Source organism: Pungitius pungitius, chromosome 15 (genome assembly GCF_949316345.1).
Source record: "Pungitius pungitius chromosome 15, fPunPun2.1, whole genome shotgun sequence".
NCBI lineage: Eukaryota > Metazoa > Chordata > Actinopteri > Perciformes > Gasterosteidae > Pungitius > Pungitius pungitius.
In genome coordinates, this window is record NC_084914.1 from 221612 (window position 1) to 236821 (window position 15210).

At 46.0% G+C, this 15210-nt stretch overlaps 1 protein-coding gene and 2 non-coding genes across 3 annotated transcripts in view; 2 read left to right on the forward strand and 1 right to left on the reverse strand.

Annotated features, from left to right (window-relative positions):
• The window catches only part of LOC119209370 (contactin-associated protein-like 4), a 56585-nt gene that overhangs the window by 21917 nt on the left and 19458 nt on the right, over positions 1-15210 (forward strand). Inside the window, exons 3-10 of the mRNA XM_037458655.2 lie at positions 1523-1716; positions 2851-2998; positions 4938-5135; positions 8866-9038; positions 9135-9263; positions 10161-10428; positions 10546-10689; positions 11594-11765. Of these exons, the coding sequence (XP_037314552.2) occupies positions 1523-1716; positions 2851-2998; positions 4938-5135; positions 8866-9038; positions 9135-9263; positions 10161-10428; positions 10546-10689; positions 11594-11765 (1426 nt within the window). The remainder of the gene's footprint in view (positions 1-1522; positions 1717-2850; positions 2999-4937; positions 5136-8865; positions 9039-9134; positions 9264-10160; positions 10429-10545; positions 10690-11593; positions 11766-15210) is intronic.
• trnal-uaa (transfer RNA leucine (anticodon UAA)) lies at positions 12427-12509 on the forward strand. The gene has a single exon. It is a non-coding gene; the product is annotated as a tRNA-Leu (tRNA).
• Positions 12807-12889, reverse strand: trnal-uaa (transfer RNA leucine (anticodon UAA)). The gene has a single exon. It is a non-coding gene; the product is annotated as a tRNA-Leu (tRNA).

The following is a 15210-nucleotide window of genomic DNA, read 5'->3' on the forward strand; positions in this document are numbered from 1 at the left end:
TCTTATTCACTGGACAGAAGGTGAATCTGTGGGCCCTCTTTCCCCCCCCCCCCGGTCTGACCCTCCGGGGTAAAGGTCGCGGGGCGTCTGCTCTTCTCATGTCCCGCTGCCACAGGACTGTGAGTGGACTGCTCGTTAAGCTTTGGCCTTCAGCTCTCTAAAGGTCGGCCGACTCCTTTCTTCTGCACACAGTGAATAACTCAGAACACGCGCTGTGATGCAACAACACCAAGGCGTCGGCCAGTGTGCGTCAGTAGGATGCTGTTGTCCTCAGACTCACAACGCAGCCAGCATGAAGATGGAGTAGAAGTCACCTTTTCTATACTAAATATTCCTTATGGCAGAGTGGTCACATGGTGACCAAACCTAATGTGTGCTGTCAGAGAGGTGGAAGCTTCCTCACCTGAGGTGTGTGTGTGTGTGTGTGTGTCTGTGTGTGTGTGTGTGTGTGTGTGTGTTTGTGTGTGTGTGTGTGTGTGTGTTTGTTTGGGACGCTGGTCGACAGCCTTCTCCTTCAGAATTTGTCCATATGGTGTTTGAGCTCAGAGTTTTGGCTGATGTAAAGCATTTTCCTATGCAAACACACACACACAGACACACACGCAGACACACACGCAGAAAGCCTGGTGCATATTTTCAGTATTTGAAATGTCTTTATTGTGCAGCAGCCCATTCAATCAAACCCCAGTTTATCTTCTGTCACCCCCCCTTTCAAAGCAGACACACACACACATTTGCATTGGCAGTGTGTGCAGTGTGCATGGTTACACACACATACACACACGTACACAAACTGCTGCCAGCATGCCCCTTGTGTAGAATCCATCATGTGCAATGTGACTAAGCGTATCGCATCAGAGGAAGGTTGCAGACGTGCACATTTCGGTCACCTGGTTTGTGTGTAAACATGTGACCCGATGACCCCGCAGCACGGCCAATCACAGCCTGTCCATGGCGTCGAATGCGAGGGAGGATACACTGTGGTTCTGTATTTCTAATGTGACTGAAGCAGCTGATCCACTTTCACACTTGAATACTGATACGTGAAAACCGCGCTGGTACTGATGTAGTTTAGAATTTTGTTGTTTTATTTGATGGATCTTGGATATTTTTTGTTTCTTCTGACTGAGGGAAGTACGATAATCTGATTGTTCTGCATGTTTTTGTCTCACGACTAAACACGATATGCTTGTCTCCCCGTTAGAAATAATAGAAGGAGACAGACTCCTGATGCCACTGGGTAAACACTGAGAAAATTAGCAATTCAAATCCAACTGAAAAGTTCTGAAAGTGTGATTCAAATCCCATTATCGCTTCAGAATAGATTTCCAGGTGTTTGTTGTGGTTCAATCAATTTTTTTTCTTCACTCTTCACTTTGCTTTCATAACAGAAAAGTGTGATTTTCTTTCCCTTCAGAATAAAAGGTCAAGCAATGCAATTTATTTCTCGGTATCTACCAGAGCTCATTCCGTCTCCTCCCGGGAGGATGGGAATCTAATAAATGTGACGTGTGCCTTCCAGGCGCCGGAGGCTGGTCTCCTCTCACCTCGGACAGGTATCAGTGGCTGCAGGTCGACCTCGGCCAACGGACCAAGATCGCCGCCGTCGCCACGCAGGGCCGCTACGGCAGCTCCGATTGGCTGACGTCGTACCTGCTGATGTTCAGCGACACGGGGCACAACTGGAAACAGTACCGGCAGGAGGACAGCGTCGGGGTGAGTGGAGTCGGAACGCAGCCTTTATTTCACCTTTCCCCCCCGGGGAACCACAATAACATCTTGTTTGGTTTGCTGACGGCTTCGCGGCTCCGTCTCCCCCAGGAGAGAGAAACTGAGTCGTCGCGACACGTCGTGCAAACCGAGGCTGCAGCTCTGCTGACTCGACACAACCTGTTGACATCGCTTTCTGTCATCATCACTGCTGCTGCAGGTCCACATGTTTGTAGAGGATTCACAGCCCCGTGATGCCAAATGCAATAAATAGAATAAGTGCTATTTTGCCTCCTATTTGCATGGAGATTAAACCCCGGGTTTGTCACACTGGTGCAGAGAGCAGCTTTTGATTAAGAGCAGAAGCCAACTTTCCCACATGGAAGCAGTCCAGCTAATCTCAGGCGTGAGGAGGAGGACGACTCGTCACGCCTTAAGAACACGTTGGTCCGACTCTGCAGGAACTCAGCAGCGTTTCAAAGTGCTTCTGAGCATTAGTCGGGGGGAGGAAGTGGAGGCCGCAGCTTCTGCTTCGAGCTGAATGGCCAGTGGAGGAAATATCCTGTTTTCTTTTGTCCTTCTTACTTTCTATACTTTGGCCTGTGGGGCCTTTAAAATATAGCAATCCATCTTTTCTTTATAGTGTCTCTCTCATCTTTATTGGTTTGTGTTCTCCTGCCCGGAGGAAGGATCTTTTTCACTTTTTCACCGTTCTTCTCAAATTGTTCTCTCTCCCATGTATTTCCTCCTCTCATGTTCTCCCTCCCTGTGCCCCCCCCGCCCTTCCCCCAGCTTCTTATTTCCCGTTATAACTTTCCATTCTGTCTCCTCCTGCCTTTTCTTCTGCGTGTTCCTGTCTCCCATTCACACTTCATCTCCCTCATCATGTCCCTTTCACTCTGCTCGATCCGAGGCAGCTGTTGAATTTATTTATTTACGAAAAAGTCCATTTTCCAAGAGTTGATAATGTGAAATGACGAGGTTCAAAATCATTATAACGGTGTGTGTTATAATAATGAGATATAACTCTTTAATTATGTGATATGAAGATGATGAGCTGACTAAATATTCTAAAAAACATTGAATGAAGTGCAGTCATCTTCAGTAAGTAGTTGTACTTATTTCAGCTGTGTGTTCCAGTCTTTTCCAGGTAACAGTAACGCAGACAGCGTGGTTCAGTACAAACTGCAGCAGCCGGCGACCGCTCGCTTCCTGAGGCTCCTCCCCCTGCACTGGAACCCCAGCGGGAGGATCGGCCTCCGGCTGGAGGCCTACGGGTGTCCTTACAGTGAGTCATCAGACCCCCCCCCCCATCAGTGATGATGACACGTTCCATTATAGTCAAAAGAAAAGAAACACTTGATGTATTTTCCATATTTCACTGTATTTCAGTGTGGCGTCATTCCTGAGATTCCTGCTCAAACTCAACTCAAAGGACTGAACGCAGGTCTCACATACGTTCTGACGTTCTGTGTCTTCCAACACACAATATTGTGTCCTTCTAAATGGGAGAAAAGATCGAGATTCGAGACAAACAAATAAGAATTTAGGATGAGCATAAATTGAAATACACTCCACCTGCACCTCCTCCTCCTCCTGAGGAAGCAGGTATTTGTCCTATTTCGTTGTGTCTTTGCCCTCATTTCCGTCCCCACAGCGGGGTTTTTTCCATATTGTCCCTCATAGAATCGACGCCCCCCGGATATCAAAAACAAGCCCACACATTAACATACATACGCTCAGACCTCTTCCTCTAACAGTAAACATTGATGTGCAGACATCATTTCCATATAGACTGTGTCTGCTGTTCTATTTCTACTGTGTTATTTATCCTTCCTCGCAAATTCCACCGTGCTTCAATGCCAAAGTGTTCATCGTCACCATAGCAACAAAACAACAATCACCACGAATCCTTTGACAAATCCCTAAACATTCTTTACATGCTTATTGTAAAAACGTGCATTAACACAATTCAATGGAAATCACAACTATTGTAACTATTCTAAAATCACATCGTGATGTCACAGGTTTTTAGCCTCCAGCTTAATATTTCGGGGGGGACAATAAAAAAATGTTGCGCCACGTCCAGTCGCTTGAATCCCGTTGGTTAGTTGACTTTGCATCCATGGGGCAACGTAGCCCTCCCAGCACTATTTCATTACATCAGTTCAGCAAGTAGAAAGATGATTTATGACAGAACCGCGTCCCCCGCTGGAAGAAGACGGATAATGGGACACATTAAAAGAGCTGGATTTTGATAAATAGCTTGTAGTGGTTTGGATACAGCTGATATATTGTTGTAATATGTTTGTCAGTCGGCGTGACGCTTGGCGGAGGAGACTCGTGCTCTTCCTGGTGCTGAGCTAATGTGGCGTGCACGGCACAATCCTCCTTGGGAAAACAAATGCAATGTACTGATGGGAGCTGCGATACAGCAGTTTACCGCAGTGTGAGACCTGTTTTTTGGGGGGTTTTGGTCTGTTATTTATAGGCCAAGCAAACATTTCATAAAGTGTCTCGGAGGATCACGTGTCGAGGCCTAATGAATTTAATGATTCAAACTACCTCAACGGTGTGAAAAATGGAATAAAACGTAGGTAAAGGTTGTGGAGACGTGCAAAGAGTCAAAGCTTTGATTGTAAAAGATTTAGACCAGAAGTGTTTTTTAGACCAGGGTTGTTGCTGCAAAATGAACCGCAATCTACTGAAGAGAATACAATAGTAAGTTTTTTTTTTTTTTTCCAACCCTTGTAAAATAATTCAGCCCACGTTCCGTCTGTGGAAACTGAGGGCCAGTCACTTCTAAGTTTGAAAGCTTGATGTTTCACCGTTTTCTGCAGAAAGAATACATCCGCTTGATGCATAAACAGCTATTTACCACCTAATATTCAAAAGGTGATGGATTGAACATCCCTGTTGTGTGTGCAGCTTGTTTGTGAACTAAAACTCCACGAGCTGCTGTATGCACAGAGTGAAATAGAAACTGAGAGGCCAATAGCCTTTGACCCTCTAAAGACCCACCTGACTAACGTCCTGCAGACTGCAGGTCACACGCTGCTCTGCAGAAGATGCACAGGACCAGTAGGAGCATCTCCCCGAGCAACATGATCACTCTGAGGCCCTTATTATCCGAGGTGGCCTTCTGATTGGCAGTGCGTTCCTCCGCTGTTCCGCTTCTCCTGTCGTCCTGTCTTTGACTCGTCCTCCTCCTGTCTCCTGTCTTTCAGCCTCTGGCGTCTTGAGCCTGGGGGGCGGCGGCCTGGTGTACGGCTTGAGTCCCGCGCCGCGGCGCTCGTCCAGAGACGTCGTCTCCCTGGAGTTTAAAACCACGAGGAGCTCTGGGACGCTGCTGCAGGCGGAGGGGGGGGGAGGACTCGCCCTCAGCCTGGAGGTGGAGAGAGGGACGCTGCTGCTGCTCACACGAGGTACACAGCACCACATCTTATTTTATCCAGGTGAAAACACACCTGGGACGAGGCATCGGGCTCTTCACATGTACCCAATATACAACAAGAAGAAAAACATCTGCGCATTCAATAGATTTAACCACATTCAAGTTTAAATTATTAGTGCCTGTTGAAGCTTTTGCATCCTTTTTTATTATCAAAATGCATAATCCAGTTTTTGTGTTTTTGTTACCATGGAGAAAGAAATACACTCAAATAAAGACTTGAAATCAATCACCTGACGGTGTTCTAGCAAGCGGCTGCTTCTTTGAAATGTAGTTTGATCAGCAAGGAGACATTTTGTTCTTTGGAGAACATCCCCGTGAGGACAATAGAACGCCTCCTGAGATAACTTTCAGATTGGTTGCGGTTGGGTGGGATGGTGGATACGCACGCTGCCGCCTGATTGGTTTAAATCTTGGCCCAGTTCTGCTGTTGCAGTTGTATCTCAGTCTCGTTGCAGACATGATGGATGGTACCGTTCACTGCAGCATGTGTTCGGGCCGGAGCCTGGAGGGGGTGATGCATGGCTTACAGTCATTACATGTGGAGGTGTGTGTGTGTGTGTGTGTGTGTAAATGGGGTTAAACCAGAGGTTCCCACGCTGAATCATCACCATCTGGCTGCTAAAATGCTTCATTTATCCCTCCATCCGTTTCGGAAACCCTTTCCTTTCTTTCACTCAAATACTCTTCATCTCAGCATCCTTATCTTGTCCATTCTTCTCTCACTTGTCCACCCCAACCCTCCCATGTCCATCTGCCCCCTCGTCCCCTTGAAAAAAACACACTTTCACCGTAACACTCCACAAAGGTGAGATTTGTCCCGAGATAAGACAAGGACGTAGTCATGGTAACGCCGCAGATCAGTTTTGCGCCCCGCCCCATAGAAGACTGTTGAAGAAGACTTAAAACTAGTGACATGAGGGAATGGCCAAATAAGAAGTAGAGTTACTAATATACTTCTTTACTTAATTTGGCAAACGTAGGAGTCGCCACCTGCTGGTCGGTAGAGAGAATGCAAGACTTCTGCGTTGGCCTCGCTCGGCCGCCTGTGTTTGGGTGAAGGCCGTCTCCCCTTAAACTCAAACTCAAACTCTGTGGCACGGGACACTCTGCTTGTGTTCAGCTCTTCCTTCTTGTGGCCATTACTCTTGTTGATATTGGTTTGTCTCCATAGGTCTCGTACTCTGCTGCACACCAGAAGAGCTCCATTTTCCCTGCATGTCAATGAGCCTTTTTCACCTCTTCTTCTCTCTCTGCATTTCTCAGTCACCAACAACCAGTGTGGCTGTTCAAACGATCCTGGGTTTGGTTTAGTGCGCTGATGCGCGATTGATGCTTGTGTCACAGGCTCAATGACATTGGGAGTGGAGAAGTCTGTGGGTGGATGCGTTTAAATGATCATACAGTAACTGAGAACTTCTTCATTACTGAAATGACGCACTTTGATCACAATTGTCTTAAGCTACGTATGACATCACCACACGCTATGAAAGCACAAGCAAAGCCTATAATGACTCTGCATGATCACTTCCTTCAGGAAGGTCCGTTAAGAGCTGCAGTTATGATCTGGTTGATGATCTTGTTTCTCGGGGTTTGTGCAGGGACGCATTGACTCTGCAGTCAGAGCTGATGAATATGTGACAGGTGTCGCGCGCTTCACCCGAGTCGCTGGCAGAAAGGGTCGAAGCCGGCCTGTTTTCCCGATAAGAGCCGTCAGTGTGTCTCTCTCTCTCCATAATCAGGTTTTGAGCGGGCAGAAACAGAATAGCAGACGAGGTGATTCTGTCTGGAGGACGAGTGGACAATGATGAGGTGATAAGCGGCGCAGGCGGGCAGATCGTTTTTAGACTTTTTAATCCTTTTTCTCGGTGCAGTTTGCTCGTGAAGCAACACCTTAAACTCGTCGGTGCTAAATCAGTGGATCATTGGTCAATATCTTAACGGGGGCATCTGAAAGCACAGCTTTGGGAGAGGGAAAAGCCACAGAGAGGCAACAATAAGAGGCTCATTTGGCGATACAGCCTTGCATTGTGACTTGGTCAATTTTTATCACTGAATAATTTGACAGCATCATCAAATCTATGGTGCAGCTGTCGGCTCCGTCACACGCCTCACAAATAATTGACATTTTACAACAGATCGCCAGAGAAGAGATTCAACTGACAGCAAAGTGGTTATGTGTTACAATTAAAAATGATGACAATAACAACACTTCGTTCTCCCTAAGGTTTCTTCCCTTTTCTCCCCATTGAAGGTTTTTTTCATATTTTGGGGAGTTGTTCCTGTGCCGATGTGAGGGTTTTGGGGACAGAGGATGTTGCATGTGTACGGACTGTTAAGCCCTCTGAGGCTAATTTGTAATTTGTGATTTTGGGCTATACAAAATAAAATGAATTGAATTGAAATTGAATTCATTGTCATTCCATCACCCCCTCCCCCAAATTGTGACAGAATGGACCCAAAGAGTGAGACATTATAGAAGTAAGCAGACGAGATCGGGAATTCAAGAATTTTCATTTGGTAAGAGAAGCCAGAAATAAATAAAATAAAGCGTACTGACTGACCTTTGAAAGGTTGTACATAAAAACATGAATCCCAAACGTGCTTCATCAGCCCCGTGTAGCTTTTCTCTCTCTTTTTGCCACACGATGCAGAATTTAAATACCTGACTCCTGAAGACAAAAGTATCTTCTGTAACAACGCTCAGTGGTGATAAAAGAGGATATCAGCGATATTCTAGTTGTTTGGCCTCTGATCCCTCTCATTGATTCCTTTCTTCTCCCAGCCATTCGCGCAGTAATCAAATCATCCGTCCCTCTATTACAACGCCCCCCCCCCCCCTGCACACCGTAATTGTTCCATCAATCAGTCCGATGTAATACATCTGATTTGTTTGTGTAACCCGTCACAATAAAAGTCACCCGCGTTTTGGATGAAGTCGTTTCTTCTCATCCGAGCTGCAGACAAATGAACCCCCCCCCCCCCACCATTATGAGAAACACAAACCGCCTGTTTCCTTTGAAGTCAAAGCCGTCTCCCTCCCTGAAGAACATCTAATACATTTTTAATAGTTGACTGTTTGCCTCTTTTTCTCTGCAGAAAACACAACGTTTTCTTCCCATAGGGACCGATCCACGTGTTCGGACCGCTCATCAATCATTTATGACGTGCCGCTGGGTTCCCTCTCCTCTCTCTCCTCTCCACCCCCCCAATGAGACGAGGGAGGGTGACCTCGCCGGCGTCCTCGCCGCGGGATACAGAGAGAAAGAGAAATATTTAGACACGACGCTCGACGCGGGGTCAGTTGAGGAGAAGCGGGTCGGAGGAGACAAACAAACAAACGGGTCGGATGACTAAAGATAGAAAGACGAGGACGACAGGAAGGAAAAAGGAAGCAGGATTAGAGCAACAGACTCAACAACTTCAAATGACTACAACGTTTTTTTAACGCCTTTGAAAAGTTGATAAAAGTCTTTATCAGTACGTGATTAATCTTCATTCTCCCCCGCCTCCTTTTCTGTCATCTCGTCATCTGCTTCCTCCACCCTCCCCTCCACCTCACCTCCACCCTCGCCGTCCCCGCGCCTCCTCTTTCTAACCTCTTGTCAATCCATGCTTCCCCTCCTTCTTTATTTCCCTCCTCACCCATCTCTTCTCCTGCTACACCTTGCTTCATTCCTCCTCCTCCTCCTCGTCTCCTCCAGGTCCTGCGTCCTCTGAGCCCCGGCGCGTCGCCTCCCTCGGCAGCCTGTTGGACGACCAGCACTGGCACCGCGTGGCGGTGGAGCGGCGCGGCTCTCAGCTCAACGTCACGGTGGACGAGCACACGGAGCGGGTTCGAATCCCCGCGGAGTTCGGCAGCTGGGACGCGGAGCAGGTGGGAGGGAGGGAGGGACGCCGCTCCGACACTGCATGCACGTGCATTTTCACAGCGAGTGTCTCTCGTCTCCCCCCCCCCCCCCCCCCCGTGCAGCTGAGCGTCGGGGCGCTCCGAGGCCTCGTCTCCGAGAGGAACTTCCGCGGCTGCCTGGAGAACCTCGAGCACAACGGCCTGGACCTGGTGGAGTTGTTGAAGAACAAAGACCGCCGGGTCACCGCCGTGGTGAGAGCGCTTCGTCATCATCAACTGTTGCTCAACAGCGTAGATCAGCCTCGTAGGACAGATCTCGTCGATCATCCGGAGCTCTCAAAGCACAAGCTTTAAACTTCAACTCTTCAAACCCGCAGCTTTTATCTCAGAGGGAGTTCGCAGCATCGACAGCTGCAGGCGAAGTCTGTCCCTCGGTGAGCGGATGAAAGATTCTGCTGGCCGTTGTTTCGTGACTTAGTCGCTAGAAGGGATGCGACCACGAGGAGAGTCACGTGCTTTATGGATGAGGTCAAGAGCACCCTGAGCGACTCCCCTTGTCTCTGTCATTAGGACCATCAGCTTCTTCTACAGAGACAATAAGTGGAGAGCAGAGAGCATTTCTAACTAAAGTCGTTACAGTGAGGAAGGAGGGATTAAGAAATAACAGCTCAGAGATTCTAATAGGGCTCCACTAGTTGTTATTAATATACAGAACCCCTTCTGGCCAAAGGTATGAGGACTAAAGGACGTAAGACTTGAAGTGGTAAATGTGTGGTGTACAGTGTGTTTGTGAATGGATCTTGTGCTGCACCCTCCACCCCCTACGTCCATGCACCACTTTAACGGCTCCACAAAGAGCTTCAGGATGTCATCTGTGTTCCTGGAGCATTACGAAGATCGCAGGGACTCTACAATAGAGCCGCTGCAGCCAGTGGACCCAATGGGTCCACAGAGCACGTTCACATTCACGCCCACCTCTCGGGGGAATTTCACGCCTTCCGTTCTCAAGGAGACTCGCTGATGAGATGAGGAGAGCGGAGGTCACGTCAGCCCGCCCTCTGCAGCTGATTAATATTCATGTTTAATGTTGTTTAATCTCTCTTGGAATCATCCCTCTTTCCCTCCACGCTGCATGTTTCTCTCTCTCAGGGCAACGTGACCTTTTCTTGTGCTGAGTCGGTTTCCGTCGCCGTGACGTTCCCGGGTCCCCAGAGCTTCCTCCGGTTGCCGTGGGCGACATCGTCCCTGTCGGAGGGCGTGTCCGTCGGGTTCCAGTTCAGGACGTGGAACGACGCGGGGCTTCTGCTCACCTTTGACCTGCCCGAGGGAGGGGGCGTGGTCTGGTTGTACCTGAGCGAGGCCAGACTCCGCCTGCAGATCCATCAAGCCGGCCGGGCGCCGCTGGAGCTCAGTGCAGGTCAGAGGTGTATCTCTTGACACCTTTAGCTCAACTCCACACTCATATCGGATTTAAATCGACCTCAAACGAGGTTGAACATTTTTCTTCCTAAATATTTCCTGGTTTTCGGCCCAGGCTCCGCCCTCAATGACGGCCAGTGGCGCTCAGTGGAGCTGACCTCCCGTCGGGGTCGTCTGACCATCGCCGTGGATGACGAGGAAGAGGGCGTCGCCCACGCTGGCCACCCCGTCTCCGCAGGGAGCCAACTCTTCTTCGGTGGTAACGATACGACTCAAATGACGTGTGCAGAAGGTGCCATTCACAGAGCGGGGGGGCACTTTGCCCTTTTACATCATCCTTATACTGGACATGATGGTTTGAGTCTTCATTAGGAGTCCCAACACTAGAATGTGTGTGCAGCATTAGTATTCAAAGAAGGCTCTGTTCAACAACATGTTGCAGTATTTACTGCTTCTGCTTTTATTTTTAATGTCAAGACCAAGACCCAGCTAACATTTATATTATTATTTCCACAGTAGTATGGAAGCCGCTACCTTTTCTGAGCACATTTGTATAATTAAAACCATCCTCTAAACCGACTGTTCACTTTTCCATTTGTTCAGAGCAGCTGTCTCACCTCCAACGTTGTGTTTTGTCTGGGACAGATTTAGCTGCGGGCTGTTTTATAATGACTTATAAGGTTTGCTTCATCTTCTCCTCCCTCTTTTCTCCGCTCATTCTCTTCCTTTCTCGCTGCTCTTTCCCTCCCCGTTCCTCTCCTCTCCTCCTTCGCTGCTGTCCTTTCCATTCGGCTCCTCCTTCTTTTCTCCACTGACTTCCTCGCTGCCTCCTTTTCTTAAATCTCATCTCTTTCGTCTGTTCTTTGCTCCGAAGTGTGACAATCGAGGCTTGTTTTCAAACCGCCTCAGGCTTTATATCGTCTCACACACACACACACACACACACACACACACACACACGCTAACTCTAAATGGACTACGAAGTAATGAATAACTATATACTCATTGTGTGTCTTAACTGCTGTAGAACATTGTAAACTCTGAGTAATGACCAGCAGATACAAGTGTTTTTAGTCTAAACTCTGTCTTCCACTTTAGCTCTGATTTGTCTTCCATCTGTCTCTGTCTCTATTCTCATGTTTTTCCTTTGCTTTCCTGTCCAGGTTGTCCTGCTGCAGAAGACACTCAGGACTGTAAGAATCCCTTCGGCCTCTTTCAAGGCTGCATGCGTCTCCTCAGACTGGAGGACCAGCCGGTGGATCTGATCAAGGTGCAGCAAAGACTGCTGGGAAATTACAGCCACCTGCAGATCGACATGTGCGGCATCATCGACAGGTCAGACCCACTGAAGACCTTCTCGGGTTGGTGCACCATCGGTGGTGATTTTAGTCGCACGGTCAGTTTCAGTCTCCACTGGTGAGCTGCTGTTCTCCACCTTGAGCTTAAATAACACTCACCATGAAACATTCAGCACAGGTAAAACACCTGTACACGTCTATAAATCTGCACTGTTGTTGGGAACGCTCCCCTAGCAGGAAAACGTGGCGCTTCAACCCCCCCCCGCCATCTCAGTTATAACATTTGTTGAAACCTCAATTAAAATGAGTCCTAAGCCAAAGCCCAAAAATTGCATGAATTGATCATTCATCTTTTCTTTTTAAAAGCTAATTAATACACAATGGGTGTCGTGAAGGAACAGGCGAACACAACGTGACCATTACTTCTTCTTGGTTAGTTATTTACATTAAATGGTGAAAGAATGAAATTAATTTCATGTAATTTTCAGCACCAAATCTATTTTTTTAAATTTTGTACACAATATGTTTTAAATGTGATTTTTTCATGGCTATAGACGTTATTTATTTGAGTAACATGATGATACAAAAAAAAACACAATTCACTTTTAATCCCACATAAATTCTTCAACTTTTACATCATCAGTTCTATCTTTGTGAATAGATCATCACATCATTGTCTTCTGGTGAAGCCACAGAGCACCAGGATGGCCGAGTGGTTAAGGCGTTGGACTTAAGACCCAATGGGCAGATGCCCTCGTGGGTTCGAACCCCACTCCTGGTATATATATATTATGTTATATACATACTGCAATTACACTGCCATGATCAGCAATTGAAATATTGATTTGAATCATTGCGGCAAATGTTAGTTATAGATTAAGCTGATGAAATGTTCCACCATGTGACTCATAAGGCTAGATAATGCTCTGCGCCTCTCAACTAACCGTGACAAAGGGATGGAACATGCAATGAAATATTTCTGCCATTAGCAATGATTTCCATTGCAGTGGTCTGAATCAACATATTCATTGTTGAATATAACAGTGCAGTTGCAATATGATCTTGTATAGAAACATAATACCAGGAGTGGGGTTTGAACCCACGAGGGCATCTGCCCATTGGGTCTTAAGTCCAACGCCTTAACCACTCAGCCATCCTGGTTCTTCCTGATCCAAATGGAGATTTTTCTGATTGAGACTTTGTACTAACATGACAAAGGGATGGGGATTAAATCAATCACATAATTCTGTGATACTGATGACTCGGTGTAGGTCCGCCCTGGAGCACCGCTGCACGCACACAAACATGAAATACATTCTCATAGATTACATAGAAACTCATAGATTAAGGCAGTGGAGAGATAAATGGAGGGAAAAGTCACACTGTAGCAGCCAGACAAGCTGCTGAGTCAGCATTTTTATCTTAACAACAAGGGAGCGTGCAGATTGTGAAGTCATCGGTTTTCTCTTTCAATATTCCACTCCGTCAAGACATGTGACGTAAAGGCGCTCTGAAACACGTTATAAGAAGGTAAAGACGGAGGACATTTTTCAACATTCTACACTGATAGAGTTCAGATAAACTGATGTCATGTTTACAACAGTTTGATATTTAACTATAAATAGCACACAGCTTCCCTGAGAGTTCATAGAGCTTCTGCAAATGCTTTAGAACATCTGCTGAGGAGCAGCAGAAGAATATTTTCCATTCAGCTGCAAACTTCCTTATTTTTTCAGAAAATGAATGAAACATCTAAAGCGAGAAAGTAATGAAATTCATCTTTTGATCTCACTGGGGAACGGTGAAAGGTTTTTCATTTGGAATTTTCTGCTGGAGACGTCTCTTGATTCAATATAATAAAGTTTTTTTTTAACAACCTCCCAACATATAAATACATGAACCAATATAAAAAATGTAAGATGTTCTACTTGAAGTTCTTTTCCTAAATAACCTTGAGGAGCTTCGGCTGAAAGGTTTTTCCCCTGATAGAAATGGAAAGAGCCTCAATTAATTTAATGAGGCAGCTAGTTAGCAGGAGTTTGAAAGCAAAGTTCCTCCAATCATCACAATTTTTATGAAAATGAAGCGGAAATGACGTGGTGAGAGATTATGTGTCCACAACACTTTCATTATAACCGCAGTGACCTTCTGTTACCTTAGAACGTCTCATTGTTCTTCTGTGTCGGACAAAATCTCCCGCCTATATTACCCACAATGCCACTCGGAATTCACGCAATTAGGTTTTTTTTTTTTTTATCAGCACCAGGGATTCTGTTGGGAAAACTTAAATAATGTTTTGTCTCTCAAACTGAGACACATGATGCTCTGGGCAACAAATGTTCAGGATGATACATTCAATTCAAAGGAGTCAATATATGTGAGAAAAAATTCTTTTTAAAAACTAAAAATATTTTTTGCCCAAAAAATGTTTTGAAAAGAAAGTCAAAACATGTTGAAAAATGTCATGGACAGCAAAGTCAAAAAATGCTAGGTCAAAATATTTGGAAAAAAGTAATAAAAAATACCGTAAGTCAAAAAACTAGACTAAAAATGTCATGGAAATAACAGTAAAAAAAAACATTTGGTCGAAAAAATATATATTTAAAAAAAAGTCAAAATATGTATGGTTGAAAAAAGTCAAAATATCCAAAATCCAAATATATTAGGTCAAAAAAATGCAATAAGGAAAAATAAGTCACTGTAATAATCAAATAGATCCACCCAAATGTAAACAGCTGGTCTACTGCAACATGACAGGTGACACACACACACGCACACACACACACACACAGACACACACGCACACACACACACACACACACACACACGCACACACACACACACACACACACACACACACACAGACACACAACGGCAAAAAAATAAACCGCAGAAAATTGATTGTATTTATAGATTCTATAATCCTAATCCGATTCCTCCAGTTTCCTCCAGAATACCTCTGGGCCTGGAAATCTAAAAACCCAGTGGATCTACCACTCGGCCGGAATGCCTTCCTGCTTTGGTAAGGATCCTTTGGGTCTATATCTAAGCTCTGATGGCTACTTTCTGTGATGTCACACGATGTCGCAGTCAGGAACATCACCTCAATAACAACATTATGATCATGTGACATCACAGAGAGTCTGATGGCGACTCTCTGTGATGTCACATGACGTCGCAGTCAGGAACATCACCTCAATAACAACGTTATGATCATGTGACATCACAGAGAGTCTGATGGCGACTCTCTGTGATGTCACATGACGTCGCAGTCAGGAACATCACCTCAATAACAACATTATGATCATGTGACATCACAGAGAGTCTGATGGCGACTCTCTGTGATGTCACATGATGTCGCAGTCAGGAACATCACCTCAATAACAACATTATGATCATGTGACATCACAGAGAGTCTGATGGCGACTCTCTGTGATGTCACATGACGTCGCAGTCAGGAACATCACCTCAATAACAACATT